This window comes from Psammomys obesus, unplaced genomic scaffold (assembly GCF_907164565.1).
Source record: "Psammomys obesus unplaced genomic scaffold, mPsaObe1.curated_primary_1811, whole genome shotgun sequence".
NCBI lineage: Eukaryota > Metazoa > Chordata > Mammalia > Rodentia > Muridae > Psammomys > Psammomys obesus.
Genome location: NW_026587216.1, coordinates 7,966,615 through 7,986,343, shown reverse-complemented (window position 1 = coordinate 7,986,343; position 19,729 = coordinate 7,966,615). Strand labels below are relative to the sequence as shown.

General features: G+C 42.7%; 1 protein-coding gene across 1 annotated transcript in view; it reads right to left on the bottom strand.

Moving 5' to 3' along the window:
* Emb (embigin) overlaps window positions 1-14,138 on the bottom strand; it is a 41,019-nt gene extending 26,881 nt beyond the window's left edge. Inside the window, exons 1-2 of the mRNA XM_055603583.1 lie at window positions 13,782-14,138; window positions 3,464-3,553 (exon numbers count right to left, since the gene is read on the bottom strand). Coding sequence (XP_055459558.1) covers window positions 3,464-3,553; window positions 13,782-13,890 — 199 coding nt within the window. The 5' untranslated portion in view covers window positions 13,891-14,138. The remainder of the gene's footprint in view (window positions 1-3,463; window positions 3,554-13,781) is intronic.
* Between the last annotated feature and the right edge of the window lie 5,591 nt (window positions 14,139-19,729).

Sequence of the window (19,729 nt, the reverse complement as noted above, 5' to 3'; positions counted from 1 at the left end):
GAGAGAGAGAGAGAGAGAGAGAGAGAGAGAGAGAGAGAGAGAGAGAGGTGGCACTTACTCTGTGATCCTCAGATCCCTAGGGGCCCTACAACGAGATTAGGTGGTTCTTGTCAAAACTTTCACTTCTTATGAGTCAAGCAGCCAGCCTGGCCTCACAGAGCTCTCCTTGCCTCCAGATACAAGACACAGCAATGCCTCTTCCCATGGGGCTTCAACATCTCCCGTGGGCATTGACTGGAGACTAGAAGTTACTTGGGCTTTAAACTTTCAAAACTTTCACTAAACAAAGTGCTTCTCTTCAGGAGTCCCCTGCTTCAAATATTCCACTATAGTGACAAGAACCTAAGACACAGAGCTATACCCCCTGTTATATGTAGAACAAAGAAGACAACTATATTCCCCATAAGCAAACAGCCTTACACCTGAAAGGACTAAGATATCACTTCATATCCCACAATGCCCTAGACTTCCACACTCAACAAAAAGCCACCCAGTCAACACCATCAATATTTCTGCTACTGCAGAGACCCCTGTGGGAGGGCAAGGGCCACCTGCTGCTGCTGTGTCCTGCTATAGTGCCGCTGTGTCCTGCTTCCTCTTTCACCCACTGTGACTGTCTTCTCCATACATGATCAGTCTTCATGTAATACTTGAAGACTAGATCCTGAAAATATCACTAACGGCTTCAGGCCACTAAAGCATTCTAGGATCTTCCCTGCCTCAAGCCGTCCAGGAGAGCAGACACACAGAACCTCCCCCTCCTTCATCTGCGCAGGTTCCAGACTCTCCAGCCTGAGAGGTCCTGCCTGCTTGTGGCTAGGCAGCAAGGTAGCATTTCCTCATCTCCAATGACATCAGCAAAATTTACAGCAGCTAAATTAGCATATGTGCACCTCCAACTTCTGCTTATGCTTCCTCCTTCCCTCCTGGGGACCTTGCCAGGTCAGCTGCTCACACCTCAGCTGGTAAACACAATATGGGTTGGGTCAATAATGTGAAAGCTCACCAGCGTGCCTCACCAGGCTGATCAAGAAAGAGGCTGGTTGATGTTTTGATTTTCATGGCATTGTTTAAACTACAACATTGACACACTAAACAGTATACTTTGTAGAAGAAAAAGCACTGAAAGTAACAATAAGGAAACATTCTAATTACAGTAATATAAACAATGACAGCCACATTGTCCATTATCAAAAGATAGGTTTTAAAAACCAAGTGAGAGCAGAGAGAGGGACGGAGATTGTTCCCTCCTTAGTAACAGCAAATATACTTCCACAAACTCACCACTCAGGAAATACAGTCTCTAAAACTAACCTAATTGGGCTTAAAGTATTTAATATGACCTTATTTTCATAGATTTTGAATATATTACTTCAAAGCTACTGTGTCACTCACCTTAAAGCAGGCATAGTTGTTTTAGTGATAATGCTAATACAAATGAATAAGTTGGCATTAAAAAGTTATTTGGCCCAGCAGAGACTCTGGCGCCAGACTGCCTGGGTTCAAAACCCAGTTCCCACTTGGGATTGGTCAATTCACTCAATCTCTTTGTGTGTCTCTGTTTTCAACTGCAAATTGAAATAACAATGGTGCTGACTTCAAATAATTGCTGTGAAGGGTAAATCCTATTAAGAGAAAAATAATACACATGGCACTTCGTCAACATCATGACGCCCTCAAGCAAATAAAAATAAGGTTTTATTTTTGTTTGTTAAAAAAATAACAACCATTTCTTTGTGGTTGTTCTGTTTTTAAACCTAAGGCCACTCTTTTTCATTCTCCCAGGCACAGAGCCCACGTTTCCCTTTCTCACTAAGTAAATTTATTGAGCGCAGCCAAAGCTGTCGTTCTGACTCAGGACTTGTAATTTGTAACTAAGGTATTGGGATTGACCCTCTCTACAAAGCATACATCGAGCTAACAGAAATATCAGTTTCCAAATTGCCCAGGAGGAAAGAGACGACAGACAGGCCGCAATAGGGACACGCCATGGGCACTATTTTCAAACAGGGGTGATGTTGAAATCATTGTTGGCAAAATGGATCGTTCATGGAAAAGGCGAAGTCTGGCCAGGAGTTGAGTATGATGGTGAACACCTCTAATGCCAGTGCTTGAGAGATGTGTCAAGCTTCAAACCAACCAACTTTCATAAGACACATTCTTTAAATAATAATAATAATAACTGCATGTAAGATGATGCCTATGGTTCCATGTACCAATAAAGGTAGCTCCCAACATGAGAATGTTTTAATGCGATGGCAACCGAAGCAAGAAGTCTACATGAACTGCAACCACAGCTCGGCAGGTCAATGCTCCAAAACTCATGTCAGATCTTTACTTTTCTCAAGTAAACACCAATTCAGACCTTTATAAAGGTTTTATTGTACAAGAACGATTGCAACAGGAGAAAAGCTCCCAACTCAAAATCTTCAAGTGTCTAAATGTCAAACAAGGCTTTCTTTTTTACGGAGAAACAGGCAGGCTAGCAAGAACTTTAAGAGGGAAAATAGACAAACAAACTGAGTACACAGAAGTCATGGTCAGGCCTGGGCACCAGTTCTTAAGATGTTCAGACTTGAAGAGAGTCAAGTGCAGGGGCTACAAGGAAGGAAAAAGACTGAGTGATGTGTGCACAAGTCAAGGCAAGAAATAAAGAATGGGCAACTCTGACCAACTGCTCCTTTCACTAAAAGCAGGAATCTGGTTTCAGTTGAACTATTAGAACAAAGAGTAGCTAAGAGTTAAGCCTTCTGTAGGTTAGATGAATACGTAGCACGGTATTAGTTAGTGAAGTATTTCTTGTTGTAGCACTGAGTACTAATCCTTGATTTCCAGGCACCAGGCTGTGCTGAGTGAGGCTTGTGCCCTGTAAGCCACTCTGCCAGACTGGACAAACAATTCTTCCCTGTATCCATCTCAAATAATTGTTTTATCCCGTGGTGGCAACCAACAACTACAATATGCACAAAGAAAGAGGGATTAACAACATAGGAATACAGAACTGACCTTTACAGAAATTAATTCCAAATGCTGAAATGAGAACATCTGGGAATAAACAAGGAATGCACAAAGTTTTCTTTTTCTAATGTTCTATCAAAAAGCAAACACAAACAAACAAAAACTCCCAGCACACACATTTCACTAACAATTGGCTTGGAAAATTTGCCCAACACACTGTCTAGTCACATGAAATAAAGTAGAGAAACAGTTCAAATGACTGGGAAAATAGCCCAAAACTGCAGATGACAGAAAGAAGGGAAAAAAAAGTGAAATACTTGTTACTAATGTAGTAACCAGGTTGAAAGAGTTTAGACTCTAATTGTGCTATTTTAATGTTGTTACTGGAACAGAACATGCTTACTCATTTAAAAAACAAAGCAGGGAAAAGACCAAAGCCTAGTCTAAAGCCTTTTAAACCTTTTTTTTTTTTTTTTTTTGGCATTTTGAGACATGATCCACATACCTGTCAGTGATAGATTATGGCTCTCCAGGGAAAAGTTTGAGTATTTTACCATCATTTCTTCTCGAACAGGCAGACTTGTAAAAGCTGAATCTGTAACACAAATTGCATGTGGTTACATTTTAGACATACCTCAGCAAGTCTCAAGGACTTTCTAAAAAAACAGCTTGGAGCTGGCCAGACAGCTTGCGTAAAGGTGCTTGTTGCCAAATGAGCAGAGTTTAGATGTGTATGTGTACCTTTCGGAATACATATACACAAACAGCATTCACATGTGCACATATCATATGTATATATACACACGTGTACTAGTATGTACATGTAAACATATACTAAAAGGGTCTGGTCAATATTTTTTTCCTTAGTAAAAAGTTATTTATTTCCATTTTTGGCAGAGCTCATACGGGGCTTGCATTAAAGAAATAATACAATAAGTTTAAGGCCACTCACCACTCAGTGCTGGTTAGGAAGGAAAGAAAGTTACCATGATAGCCATCTGACCTTGAATGCTACAAAGCATATCTCCTTATTCCTTAGCCCTCCTTTCCTGGCCTAGCTGACCATTGTCAGATTTCCCATCACATGCCCTATTCCTGAAACAAAAATGGTGCCCTTTTCAGGTGGCCAAACATGGCTCATTGTGATGATGGTTATTATTGTTCACAATTAGTCATAGGAGAATGACAACAACTAAAAAAAAGTACCTTGTGTCATTTTTATTCTGACCCCACTTAACCAAGTAAGGACAGACGTACCTGACATAGTGTGTGTACTGACAAAGAGTAGGAAGTGGGTGAAGTAGATCCCTAAAAGCTAATGAATGATAAGGTAGCTGTTTGGGTCACAATTGATTGAGTCATTACAATTCCAGAGTAGCACTCAGTTCTGGTGTTAACTATCACGAATCTCTGTCTTTCACAAGTTGGCATGGGATCCACAGAGTGTAAACCTGACTCTAGAATTGATATGAAGTAAAGGAGGATCAGAGCTTGGGCGATTTTTCATCTCCCGAGACCAATTATGAAAGAACCTATCTGGGATCTACATTAGAACAAAGAGAGAACCAGAATGGGATCCAAGGCTGAAGTTGAACAAAAAAAAAAAAAAAAGATAAGAGAAGGAAAAACCAAACCACCTGATGCAAGGGAACCTGGAGTTCCAGAATACACTAGCTGTTTTGGCCATTTCTAACTACTACTTCACGTATTAAAAATACACGCACATCTGTAACCCTGACACCAGCTAAGTGCTAATTCCACATCTTCATTCAAGCATCAATCTTTTTTTTTTTTATTTTGGTTTTTCAAGACAGGGTTTCTCTGTGTAGCCTTGGCTGTCCTGGAACTCTGTAGACCAGGCTGGCCTTGAACTCAGAGGTCCACCTCCCTCTGCTTTGAGTGCTGGCTAAAGCATCAATGTTTTATCAGGTTCTACTTTCCGCTGAAGACTTCTGCCAAAGGATTCCTTTAAGAAGCAGCGTGAACAAATGAAAGCAGGGAGGCAACACCAGAAAGTGAAAGTGAGTCCTGTGTTTAGACAAGATACTCTGTAATTAAAAAAAAAAAAAATGAGACTGTGAACCTCATTGCTTCCCAGGACGGCTGCGGGTGAGGGACTGATTTAGCCAACATGTGTGTGCAAAAGAAGTTGGCAGGCAGACGTGGTTTGGATGTGTCCCTGAAAGGATTAGGCTGAGTCACAAAACGAAATATAAAGCGAAGAGGCAGGAATTCCTATGCCAAGTTTCCTATGCCAAGTTGGGTTAGTGGCTTGTAACCTGAAGTATCAAAATGTGATGGATACAGCTCAGTGCTTTGATGACAATGTCTAAACCTCAATTCTTGGGGGAAAGGGGAGGGGATTAGACAAAGTCACACAAATATTGAGTGAGGGTTGACAAATTCAAAACATGCATTCTTCAAGGTATTACCATCACCCTTTCCTTAATCATTCCTGGACATTTTCCACCTGGCTTTCTCTTAGGGGTAGTGGCAAAACACTGAGATAAAAGAGTAACAACCAGTGGTTGTTCCCGAGATTAGGAGTTTTCCTCCTCCCTCAGGAGGAGAAGGTGCATGAAGATACTGAATCAAAGAACTGAGTGGCAAACTAATTTTTACCGAGTGTTACTTGATGTGAAAAATGGTTTCCATGTAGGTGTTTTTCACATATTACATGTTGAAATAGATCTTGCTAGAGGGGCTTATAATTTACAGTAGTAATGCCATCAAATGAAATAAATATTATAATTCTTCTGAAACTATTGAGTTTTTCACATACTTAACTTTGTGCTTTGTTTAAAAGAAGCAAACCTGGAAAAGCTGCATGTGAGAAAGAAGAAAATGATGTAGGGTTTTAAGATTTGCTTTTATTAAAGTAAAGAAATAAATTCAAGTGTATCTCCTACAAAAATAACGATTTTCTCTAAACGGAGCCAGTCAGTACAGGCCACCTGTGATCTTTGCAGTTATTCAGGAGGATGAGGCAGGAAGATTGCAAATTCAAGGCCTGCCTGGGAAACTCAGTGAAATACTGCCTCAAAATAACAGATGAAAAGCAGGCTAGGATACATGTCAGCAGTAGGTTACTGCAAAATACTTGGTTCAGCACCTGGCACCAAAAAAAAAATAAAAAAATAAAATAAAATAAAATAAAAATTAAAAAAGAGAATATTCTCTCCAGTCATTTCTTCATTGCACCGTCTCTAGATTTTTTAATGTGTTTGTATGTATGTGTGCCTTTGTAAGTATGTGTTTCAAGTTGGTCTTCATGGATAACTAACAGCTTCCTGGGTCTACTTTGAGGATCTTTTTTAGGAAGAAAGCTCATGGCTAGGTGGATCACTTAAGTGTAAATCGGGAAACCAGCTATGGCTTGCTCCTTGCCCCTAGATATATGGCAAAGGCACTCTGAGCATGAAGATCAGTCAAATTTCCCTTTCTGGTTCTTGACTTGTGTAACTGAAAGGCCAAAAGAAAAAAAAAAAAAAAAAAAGATTCCGCTTTGGCCTGAACATGATGGTACATGCCTGTAATCTCAGCACTTGGGAGGTGGTGGCGGGGCATCAGGAATTCAATCTCGTCCTTGGTTACATAGTGTATCTGGGGCCAATCAGCGATATATTAAACCCTCCCTCAAAAAATAAAAATAAATAAAACTGGGAAGACTGTCTTGGAATAGGATAAATACATTAGTTATGCTAAGCTCAATAACTTTAAAAACAGAAAAATAGGACTCAGTAAAACAAACAGTTCCATTTTTAAAGATAATGTTTCTTCTTTCTCTGCGAACATTACAGAAATACACCTTACTGAAGATGGCACCTTAAGGTTTTGGGTTACACCTTACTGATGATGGTATCTTAAGAAGGTTTTGGGTTTTTTGTTTTTCCAGACAAGGTTTTTCTGTGTAGCCCTGGCTGGCCTCAAACTCAGATCCACCCACCTGCCTCTGCTTCCCAAGCGTTGGGATTAAAGGTTTGAACCACCACTTCCTGGCAAGGAGTTTATTTTTCAACAAAATGTTGTAAAGGATTTTTTTTTTCTTTTCTTTCTATGTTAGTGTAAGTGTGAGAAGTTGCTAAGAGTCACAAGGCTGTCGTTATTACTGTGAAATTGGAGAAGCCAACAGCACAAAAGCAACTTCAAGAAATCAAAGAATTACATACAAGAATGAGAAAGAAAGAAGGAAAGAAAGAAAGGGAGAGAGAAAGAGGAAGGAAGGAAGGAAGGAAGGAAGGAAGGAAGGAAGGAAGGAAGGAAGGAAGAAGGAAAGAAAGAAGGAAAGAAGAAAGAAAGCCTGCCTTAGGACACATCTAACTCTTTCTGTTTAAGGACATATTCTTTGGAACACAGCACAGGAGTTGGAGGGATACTGAACAGTGAGTCACTTGCTGCTCCTAAAGAGAAGTGGGCTCAGCTCCTAGCATGTCTACCATGTGGTTCACAATCACCTGTAAGTCAGGTTCCAAGGAAGAGAGCACACCCTCCTCCTCCACCAGCACCTAATAGCACATCTAGTCACTCACAGGTGCACACACGCACACAAACTTAAAAAAGCAAAAGTACAGTAGCAAACACACAGGTGAGCAGTCCTCAGCGTCTGTTTTAATGGAATGTTTATAGTAAATCAGGATTTTTCTGAAAGCCGAGCTAATGCTGTTTTTCTTCAGAAAATCTCAGGTTTATATGAAACGTCAAAAACTGACACCCGCCCCCCCCAACACCGCCTCTGATCTATGTGAAAGGTACAATGCTGACAAGATAAATCGGGCCTCTCTAACGCATTACCAAGTGTTTCCTGCGAAGGAAACATTCCATGTCGACCCAGGCTGAACAGAAATCAGGAGGTTGGCATTTCTACATTGCCAGCTCGTGCCACACCCCTGTTAAGTGTCATTCTGATGTGCATTTCTGCAGAATGGCCAGTTCAGAACTGCACGCTGCCATTGGCTTCTCTCCTTCATTGCAACAGCTCTGGTCTTACCAGAGCATACTTCAACTTTGACCCGTTGGAAACTCCAGGTCGACTGTAATATGATTAGATGTGGGGCAGGCACTCTTGGCAGCAATGTCACTGAGATGATGCTGTGTGCTTTACCATACCCTATTAGACCAGATGGCACAAGAAAATCAAAAAAAAAAAAAAAAAAAAGAGAGAGAAAGAAACTTAAAAAATATTGTTATTGATGATTTTCACTTTGATTATTTGATTATAAAATTGCCAATGTTCCCTAATGTAAAGTTGCTCTAGTCCTTTGAAATTTCTAAGATTTTTGTAGGAAATTGCTTTAAAACTATGAAATAGTTTGCGCTTCAGGAAAAGGTCCCCAATTTTAATTAATTTTTATCAGTCTGGATTCATGTATTCCCGTATCATTTAGTTATAATCCATTAATACAGTACTCAGAAATTTAAAACAAGAGGATCATAAGCACCAGGCCAGCCTAGGCTACCCAGATAATCACCATTATCTATTATTTATTTGGATGCTCAGTTTTTCCCAGATCTGTTCTGTGTGAACCCCTTCAATTGGGTCCTGATTCTTTCAGACATGACAGATCATTCTTTGAGTACTTTATTGTTTTCTGGCACAGGATGTCCCAGGTTTACACATTTCTCCACCCCAGCTCTGACATCAGCCATTTCGCCAATATCATTAATAATAAGAATATTGCTTGAAGCCAACACATACATATTAAGTACACTTAATGTTTAGAAATCAGTGGATAGAGCTACCAAAATGTGCATGCAGACTCAAACACACAGTATATTTATAACATGAAACACACACATATATTATGTATATTATATTTGTACATATTGACACAGATAAAGCGACAGAAGCTTATAGTCATGAATTCACACTGAAAACATCAAAGTTTTTCCTTCCCTGCTTGTCTTTATTTTCTTCTTTCCTGTTGGAAAACCTACATCGTGCTGTCTTTGGTAGATTTCCTTATTGCTTAACTGAAGACCCCAACTTCAGAAAGTCAGAGAAAATAAATCTGATTCATCAGCTACACACTGCATACTACAGTGGCTGTCCTAAGATCAGTTCCCGTGTATATAATAACATCCCACTACAGCTACCACATCTGTCCCCATACAGTTGTCCTCAACCACTCAGGCGTGACCATCTATGCTTGCTGGTCTGCCCTGGAATGTGGGTTAGATATTACCTCTGCGCATGACCCTGTGTAGAAGCCCTTGTCATCCTGCTCTTGCTCTGAGACCAGGGGTAAGCTTACCTTGGAAGGAGCATCTTCTTCACTGTGCAGAGCCTAACTTCCACCCTGATTTGTCCTCTTGTCGGGAGCCATCCTCACTAGGCTACCTGTGCCTCTAGCTCCACCCACCAGGCAAGGGTCCCTCCTGCTTCTGTTCTTCTAATTACTACAGGACCACTCAGGAAAGTAGGAAGAAAAAGGAGCTAAGGATGAAAGTCAGTTGAAGATATTCTCAAAAAATGTTTGCATAATTTTAATTATGACTAAATATTTGAAACATCAGAAATATCCCAATTAAAGACAGGCTTATAATAAATCCATTCGTTTAAACAGGTTAAAAACCTTCAAAGAGAACTACTAGTGTTTTCTAAAGTGTCAGGCAAATGTTGGCATGTAAGTAAAATTCCTTCTGGTAACTATTTATTACTAAGCAACATAGAGTCTAACAGAGGCGGGAACTAATGAAGGAAGCACACAAGCCATATCCTTAGAAGTTAAAATGCCTGTTCCAAGTTACTCCACTGAAAAGGTTTAAAAAAAAAAAATCACTCATTCCCTCAGGTGTGATAATACTAATAATAATGTTAAGATATTCCTGCTTACATAATGTTCTTTTTTTGCAGTATTTTTTAATTTTTTATTACAATTTATTCACTTTGTATCTTAGCTGTAGCCCCCTTCTTCCCCTCCCAACCAACCCTCCTTCCCTCTTCTCCTCCCATGCTCCTTCCCCAGTCCACTGATAGGGGAGGTCCTCCTCCCCTTCCCTCTGACCCTAGTCTATCAGCTCTCATCAGGACTGGCTGCATTATCTTCCTCTGTGGCCTGGCAAGGCTGCTCCCCCATCCTGGGGAGGTGATCAAAAAACCAGCCACTGAGTTCATGTCAGAGACAGTCCCTGTTTCCATAACTAGGGAACCCACTTGGACACTGGGCTGCCCTGGGCTACCTCTGCAGGGATTCTAGGTTATCTCCTTGCAGGTCCTTGATTGAAGTATCAGTCTCAGGAAAGACCTCTGTGCCCAGATATTTTGGTTCTGTTGCTCTCTTTGTGGAGCTCCTGTCTCCTCAGGTCTTACTAATTCCCCCTTCTTTCACAAGATTCCCTGCATTCTGCCTGAAGTTTGGCTATGAGTCTCAGCATCTGCTTTGATATCCTGCTGGGTAGAGTCTTTCAGAAACATGTTTCTTTTACAAAGATATTTTTATATCTCTTATTTGATTAAAAACAAACAAACAACAACAACAAAAAAAAAAAAAACAGGGCTTCTGAGATGATTCAGTGGGTTAAGTCACCTGATACCAAGCCTGAAGACCAGAGTTCAATCCCCACAATGTAGAAGAAAGACAATCATGTACACACATACAAAAAATAAAATAAAAATATTAGGAGAAAACTGTGAAGAAGCCAATGACTGACTCTCTGTGCCTCGGCCCATCATTATTACAGAACTCAAAACAGCACGTTTCAGCTCCTAGCATGAGCACAGCCTCACACAGGTACTCTTAGTACAGTGGTTCCAAATGTTGGAGGGTGTACAAAGAAGTCTCACAGAGACATGTGTTTAAGAAAGCAGGCTGTGAAGGCGAGAGAGATGGCTCAGAGGTTCAGAGGAATGTCTGCTCTTCCAGAGGTTAGTTCCCAGCAACCACATGGTAGCTCACAACCACCTATGATAGGATCTGATGCCATCTTCTGGCGTGCAAGTGTACCTGCAGATGAGTACCAATATGTATAAAATAAATGTCATAAAAAAAAAGAAGAAAGAAACGAGCTGAAAGTTAAACTGACTAACTTCAAACTGTCTGCTCAACTACATGTACCGGAGCAATTGCTTCGGTGAAGCCCCAACTTCCTCTTTTCAAAGTCAGGGAAAATAGAAGCTACTTCATCAGCCTGTACACTGCATAGTACAGTGGCTGGCACAGAGCTTTTGCAGAACATAAGTACAGTAACTTTGACCGAGTTTTAACACCTTTCTCTCAGTAGTTCAAAGAATAAACATAAAGAACATCCAGCAAACCTTGCAGTGTTCTTTAGTGAAGAATGAGGAATCTCGTTTAAATTAATATGGAATCTAGAAAGGGTGGCAGCAACCTGACCAGTTTATTAACTCCTGGGACTGCAGTTATGGGTGGTTGTGAGCTGCCAAGCAGGTGCTGTGAATTCGGACGCCATGCCCTTCGAATGCCCTATAGTTTCAGAACTTCCACCTGAGTTGAGTTTGTGGGGAAGCCCCACGTTCCCCTCTGCCATTAGGCACATTTATGTACACCTTCACCTGCTCCCTAGCTTCTTCCCTTTAGAGGCCAGGTGTGTGCGTTAGTGCCAGCACAGTATGGAACAATACATGCTCCAAGTCCTTTCACATGACTTTAACCTGCACTGATTCACACAGAATTTCCAAAACTGCTAAGGCCCAGGCTGACTTCTATGCTAACTGAATCAGTTTTTATTTTGTTGTTGTTTTGTTTGACCTCCCATTTGAAAGACCTGGATGTCAGTCTTTTTAAAGCTCTCCTACTGGGGTAGCGCACACCTGAACCCCAGCACTCTGGGAGGAAAAGGCAGGCAGATCGCTGTAGTTGTAGGCCAGCCAAGGCTACACAGAGAAAGAAACCCTGTCTCAAAAATAAAATAAAATTAGTAACAACAACAAAACTCTTATAAAATGTACTGCCTAATAGAGAACTAAACTTCTAGGACTAACCCAAATACAACGATCCTCAAAACAGTTGTTTAGGCTGGTTTTGTAGTTCCATGGTGTGGGTACTTTCCACGCAGGAAACCCAGAGTTACAGAGGCAGAACCCAAGGAAGAAAATAGGGGAGAGAAGTGGGAAGAGAGAAAGGGAGGGGGGAAAAGAAAAGAGGAGGAGAAGGGAGGGGGAGGGGAAAAGGGAGAGGGAAAAAAAGAGGCAGAGTGAGGAAGGGTTCAGGAGAGCAAGTCATGTCCTGGACAATTATTTCTCAGTCTTATGTTGGGAAAAGAGACGTGGAGCAAGAAAACCCAGAGACTAGAAGAATCCAAGTTCACAATGTGTGTGCATCCCTTTGATTGTGTTCCTGCTTGTGTAATGTTCAACCAATCTACATGATAAAAGCTCATGGAAATCATCTATATCAGCTGAAAACTCTGGCTAGAAGAATGTCTGGATTTCGTTCCCCGTGGGTCAGTCTTCCCACTGCTTGAGAAGTTAGTGGTGACTTAAACGGGAGCACGGGAACTTGCGCTGAAAATGAAAAGCAGGGTCACACGGAATCGCTTGCAACACAGAAAGTATAAACAGGTGAGCTAAGACGGCAAATCCAATCTTGACTTTGGGGAATGTTTTTTCGTGTAAATCTTTTTGTCAACATGCCTTAAACACGCAACCCAACACCCTCGAAAAAAAGGTTTTGTTTTCATAAAGACCATGGCTTAAGGACAAGACACACGAATACTTTGCTTATCTGGGTCTTGCTTGAGTTGGCTGGCTGGCGGGATTTTTACCTTCTGCTCTAAAACACATCCTCAAAGCCAACAACACCTGCCAGGAGGAAAGGTGATACGAGAACCTCGCTGAGGCCGCTAGCGGAGGGAGTTGGCGTCAGAGAAAGTGGATCCATAACCAAGCCACAGTCTAAGTCCCCAGTAACCTCCGCACGACCCTGCACACTCTATATTAGCCAAATTCGTAGGAAAAACTGAAAGAACCCCCGCCTTACCCTAAGTTAAACATAGCTAACGCCATTTTGTGGTACACCACTGTTTTGAGAAATTCTGTAGGCTAGGTGGGGAACTGGAAAATTACTGAGAAACCCAGCTGTGTCGCCCACTTGGGATATCAGCGGTCAGGCTGCCCCAGTTGAGCTAAAAACAACTTGTGTTGATCACCCTCATGGGATGTCTGTGGAACTGTTCCAGCTGAGATAGGAGTCCTAAGGAAAACAACATGTGGCGGCCCAAGTTAAGGGGTCATCATGACCGTTTCGACCACCCAGTTCCTGGAATCCTGGTGTCCCTGCCAAACTCTGACTCAAATTGTGGTCTCATTTAAACGTACCAATCAGCTCCCTGTAACCATGCTTCTCGCTTCTGTACCCGCGCTTTTGCTCTAAAACCCTATAAAAACCCAGCTTTCCACCCAGAGGGCGCGCAAGTCCTCCGAGAGACCCCAGGTACCCGTGTACTAAATAAAGCCTCTTGCTGTTTGCAGCCGAACAACTGGTCTCGCTGATCCTTGGGAGGGGGGTCTCCCTGATGGAAGATACCCCTCGGGGGTCTTTCAAAACAAAAACAAAAAACAAAAAACCCGATCCTCTCTCACTACCAGTTTCCGGGATCAAACTGGGCTATAACTGGGACCGGAATCACCCCTAGATTAGGCAGACGCGGAGGCACCCCGGCTCCCACGTTTCTTCCTTGGGTACCCGCGCCCAGCCAATGAGAAGCCATCTCCACTCCGCTCCGTAGCAGCCTGTGCTCGCTCGCATCCACGCGGCCCTTGCTAGGATAGCGAGGGATGCCCTCGGGCTGGAGGGTCGCGGTCGATGCGCCCCCATCCCGCGTGCCCAGAGCCCTCCCCGGACCCGCCCCTGTACCCCAGGCACCTGCGGGATTGCTCTCTGCCCGATCCGGGCGCGTCGCCGCCAGAAGGCACAGGAGGAGGAGCGGGAAGCCAGGCGTCACAAGCGCCCCCAGACCAGTGAGCGAGGGCATGGCGCGGGCGGCTCAGTCCCGGAGGTCGCTGCTGCGCCCTCGGCGTGCTGCGATCGGTCTCCGTTTGCCCCTGTGTACACTTGCTGGTAACCGGGAGCCCACTGCCAGTCCCGGGGACAGGACACGCGAGAAAAAGCGGAGTGGGAGGGGCCCGGCCGCTCAGGCCCTCCTCCCCCAAGGCGCACCCAGCACACCGAGGACAGCCCAGCGTTGCGCCGGCCCTCCATCAATTATGCAGCCGGCTACCCGCTGCAGGCGCGCCCGGATGTGCCGTGCAACCCCGGCGCCGCATCCTCTCCCGCCCCCACCCTTTCCACTTGCCCACGCTGGAGAGCGAGCTAGCTAATCGAGCCAGCCAGGTGATGTCTAACCCGTCACCTCCGGGATGTGTAGCAAGTCCCTACTGAGAGTTATTTGCATTCATTGGATGGGTTCGCTTATTTACGTTGATGTGACAGGTAAAAAAAAAGACAGGAGATTTCTGCTCCTGGACATCTTCGGATGTGCAAGGGTTTGTTTTTACAGAACCGAAGGTGCTATCTAGTGGCTCTGAGCCCGGTACTTACTATTTCTTAGAGTTTCCAATCAAGTCCTGCGCACCCTCCCCCAATCTCTGAAAGGTTTGGCTGGTTCCCTCTGGATTAAGGTTTCGGAGTCCCAAGGCCCCCTAGTGTGTCTCCTTTTGTTTGCTTGCTGCAACAGTTTTCCTGGCGCCAAAGAGCTCAAGAAACAAAAACTAAGTAAAGGGGTTACTGTGTAAACGGCAGAAGGCTGTTCATCCTTGTCAAACATTGTGGGATACAATGTTATCTCTTATCCGCGAGGGGCCCCGAGGTTGGAATTTCTTACTCTCCTACCAAATAAGTCAAGATAATTAAAAACGATTGTTTTTCTGTGCAGCGGGAAAGGATCCTATGTTATGAAGCTAGTGATCATTGATGAAGGCCTTACCTAGCCGCCCTTTGTCCTTTAGGGACATCCACTCAGGGTGAAACTGCAGGAAGAAATTTCAGAGTGAGGCAGTTGAAGCACAGCTGGAGTTTATTAAAAAGGGATTTTTTTTTTTCCTTGAGGTAGATTTAAATATGGGGGTTAATACAAAGAGTACGGCACGTACAAGACCATGGCTGTGGGTTTCAGAGCTGTGTGTCAATGGTAACCCATACATACCGTTCTGGTGGCTCTCAAGTTACAGCTCAGGGAACTAAGAAGCCTTTTATTTATTGTTTTTCCTTTTACCCCTCTTTTTCTGAGAGGTGAAATTGTAGGGTGGCTCCAGTGGCATCTTAGATGGAATTTCGATCTGATAAGATCAGTACTGGGTAGTTAAGACATTCCTTCTCCTGTAAATAGGGTTTCATGGGAGATTCTTGGAAAAATAGAAAGGTCATACATTCGGAGGCATGAAAAGGGACTCACACATTGCTACTTTTGCATTTTTATTTGAGGAATATATAAAAACAATACTCTCCTTCTGTAAGCAGCCTTCACAGCAAATGTTCATTGCTATGGACATCTTTTCCTCCGGGCTGAGAAGCTTCATCACACTCCAGATGAATGGCTTCTTTTCTTTCCCATGTCTCCCCTAATTTTTTCTGTCCTCCTATTTTGTTTCCATAAGACTTTGTGGTATATTCTGACAAAATAAAAATTACAGAAAAAAAAATTTCTGGAGTTCTTTGTTCATGTATATTTTAGACATAATCTAGCTGTGTTGCCTCTAGGCCCTGGGCTCATGCAAATCGCTGTACCTCAGCCTCCCACATGCCATGCAATGGCGTGGCAACCACAGCAAACAAATTGTTTGTGGGGAGGGGGGGTTGCCTGCGTGTATGACTCTGTACCGTGTGTGTGTGTGTGTGTGTGTGTGTGTGTGTGTGTGTATGTGTGTGTGTGTGTGTGTGCCTGGTGCCCATAGAGACCAAAGAGAGCCAGGGATGTCTTAGAATTGAGCTACAGATAGTTGTGAGCCACCATGTAGGTGCTGAGAATCAAACCCTAGTCCTCTTCCTCTGGAAGAGCAGCCAGCGCTCTTAACTGATGAGACATCTCGGTAGTGCCGTGACCCCCTACTCTTTAAAAGCTGGGTTTGATAATCATAAATTCAAATCAGATTTCAAAAAAAAAGCATTTCCCCAAAAGGACAGACACTTTTTTGCAGAAAGAAACTTATAGAGTAAACTACTGAATAAGAAAACTATGCTTACTCCTGCGAGCTACCATTAATTTTAATTGGTATATGCATACAAAATATTCATGTTCCATGAAAATAAAGCCCTACAGTAAGGAATATGGCTTCTGGCCTGGCGCTTGTGAGGCAGAGGCAGAGGATCTCTGTGAGTTCAAGGTCTGGCTGGTGTACAGAGCTAGTTCCAGCACAGACAGCTTTGTGGAGAAAACTTTTGTAAGAACATGAAACGACTCATTCAGCAATATTAGGTGTCTCCTGAGTGCCAGGTGCTGTATTCAAAAGGGAGGGACTGCACATAAAATAAGTAGCACACACACAGTAACTAACTCACACAGCCATTTATCTGTGGGCTGCAAACCCACAGACTCCTCCTGTTACCAGAATTGTTACATTTAGAGCTTGGGCCCCGGTGGCCCGCCAAGGCAGGCCCAGTCTCCTGCCCTCAATAGATAGGTCATTTAAACAAAGTATATTGAAAACCAGAGAAAGGGTATTTAGTCAGTGGGGTCACATGGGAAGAGGAACAAAGAGGGCCAGTGGACCCCATGTCCATCTTCAGGTTGAGGGTTAAATAGAAGGTGGGAGGTAGGCCTAATTAAGCAGTCCCTTTCAGGGGTGCTCCCACCGATCCTGTCTTAGCTCCAGTGTCTCCTGCAAAGTGGTCTGACAAGCCGTCAAAACTGAGTAAAACCTCTTTCCACAACACAGGTTTCTTCTCCTAGCCTAAGAACCCCAGAAAATTTTCAATTACTTAATGACCATTATTTCCATAATCTGTTAGGCCAAGGAAGGCACACAAAAGTTTGGTTTTTTTGTTTGTTTGTTTGTTTGTTTGTTTGTTGTTTTTTCCTGAAAGCACAATTACATTTGCAGTCAGAAAAAATATATATATATAATGATGTAACTGCTCTCAGCAAAGTCTTATGAGACCTTGAGGCCTGCCCCTTACACAATGTGACCTTGGGGTCTGGGGTGGGCTAGCTAAGCCCAAGTTTCCTGATCAAAAAAACCCAATTCACACCAGTCCAGTCACTTCCCTACACCTGGGGAGTTTTTAATTGCAAGGCCTTCTTAGAATCCACCTCCACTAACCTTTCTCAATTAGTCTTACAGAATTCATGTCAAATTCACTCTCCTGCAAATGAGCTGACCCCAGTTAAAGAAAAAGTTTTGTTTCTGTGGAATCTGTCTCCTTATCAACAGGCAACGGTGACTTGCCAAACCTAAGGTCCTTTGTGCCCTTTGAGCAAAATAAATTGTGGGAAAAAATATTTCTTGCTTTGCTAAGCATTCGGAGACTCTTTTCACTTGGTTACACTTCCTTATTTAGATATATTTTGTATGGCTTGGCCTTGCCTCCAGTACACTCTTTAAAAGGATGTGGTATCTTTTATAGCCAGATGATGGAAGATTTTCCCGGTACAGATTTTCTGGCCTCTCTATTTAGAGTTGTCCCTTCCCTTCCCTGGAAAGGAAATGCAGCCACAAATGCCTTAGTGCCCTGTGGTGTGTGAGAGGACGGAGGGTCCTGTTTACTGAAGTACTGAATGCTGCCAAAGTAACAACACAGGAGCCTTAGGATCTAGGTCAGAAGCACTTCCACTCCCTCCTCTTTGAAGAGATGAAGAGAGCAGCCAGGTGAAACGGAGTTACTCTGAGATCCACCGTGCAGTGAGAGAGGCACTGTGGAATCTGTCCAGATAAAATCAGGTGTTGAAAAAAAGAAGAGTGCTTTGCACACACCAAAGAACTGTGACTGGGAGAAGCCACTTTGGCTGTTAAAGAGTTACCTTGCAGTTTATAAAAGCTTAAAGGAAGAAATTCATCGATGTCTTTCAAGACTGACCCTAAAAGTGTGGACCCCTTTGAAGCAGTGAGGATGTGCAAGCTCATTGTCCAACACTGGCTGTTTCAACTTCCTCATACTAGCAAGTGAGAAAAAGCTTAAATGTATGTGCTCAGAGCTTGCATTTCAAGGGAATTAAGATGGCTTTGTTTCTGTACATTGGCTATGATTGGTTGGCCTAAGGGTTTTCCAAACGGTGGCCTCCACTGTTACTAGATTATGAAATTCCCCCTTAGGGTGGGTCTGAGGTTTTGAGGTGACCAGGTTATAACCACTTCCCTCATCTCCACCACGTGCCTCCTGCCCTTGCAGATCGCAAAGGGGGAATTTTAACAGACCTCTCCAAACACGCCACTCCCTGCAAATTTCGTTTGTCAGTGCTCCAAGGAATCATTTGCTGAGCCAATGGCTACTGACAAGCACTTCAGACTCTTAGGAGACTATAGTGCTCAACAAATGTTATCACTACAACCTCAGGGAGATAGGGCCAAGAGTTTGACAAGATCCCCAACCAAGATTCCCAAAGCCAATATTTAGCCAACTGAAGAGATAATTGTGCCTTCCTGGCACTGTGGAAGATTTGGATCTGATCTCTGAGATCTCGAATGTTGAAGCTGGTTGTTTTATTCTTTCCTGTGTTTACGAATGCCTCCTCGGGCATGTTTGTTTCATTTAGAGGCAAAATAAAGGATTTAGCCCTGGGTGACCCCAGGAAGTCCTATGCAAAGTCCATAGGGAGACTTCAATATGCCATGTAGTTTAGCAAGGACCATCCCATGATTTGTTTCCTGAAGAAAAACTTTCTGTGTTCCCTTCCGTTTGTGGACTGCTCAGTGAAAACTCGGGGACAGGGCCCCTCAATACACTGCATGCAAGCCCAAAGGAATCCTCTGCTTGCCTTCTATGGCTGACTGAAGATAAAGTCAGTCGGAGGATATTTTCTCTGAAGACAGAAAGACTTCCTTTGCTAATGTGACACCTTTTCTTCTGAGAAGGCTTATCTTGGCGAGTCGTAAACCCTGATAAGCCAGCTGTAAAAGAAATACTGAGGCACTGAAACATTGAGTCCTTCTTAAATGAAGAGCTAAGCAGTAAATCTTCTCCATACTGAACCGAATGGAAGTTCTGAAATTGCAGTGTTCATATCATGAATAAAACATGTGAAGGTCTGAGGGAGCATTGGTTAATCTCTGCAGCATTACTGTCAAAATAATCTATATATCTGGATATATAACAATGTAATAAATAAGATAATTATATGCATTATTAATATATCTTTGGATATATGATAATATATTAAATGATATATAATTTCATATAACTATATATTTGGAAAGTATATATATATATATATATATATATTAGGCAGCATATGTATACAAACATGTATATATATATATATATTAGATAGTATACACACACATATATTAGACACACACACATATATTACACACACACACACACACACACACACACACACACATACATTGAGAGACTCACTATGTAAACCTGGTTAGCCTAGAACTCACTATATAGGCCTGGCTGGCATCTATACCCACTATGTATAATTTATATTTTGAGTTAAATTCAGTAAATGGGCTTATCTACCGGAATGCGTGAAGTAGGAAAACGTACTCCTACCACTGTGGTCTGTACTCAATCCATTGCTAACAACATGTTTTGATTTGCTACTAGTGCGAATCTTGGTATTATAATTTTGTTTGCGTCATTTTCACACATACCCTTCCTTGCTTTATTGAGAGATATGTAAAGAAGGTCAAGGATTAGCAGAGGGAATAATT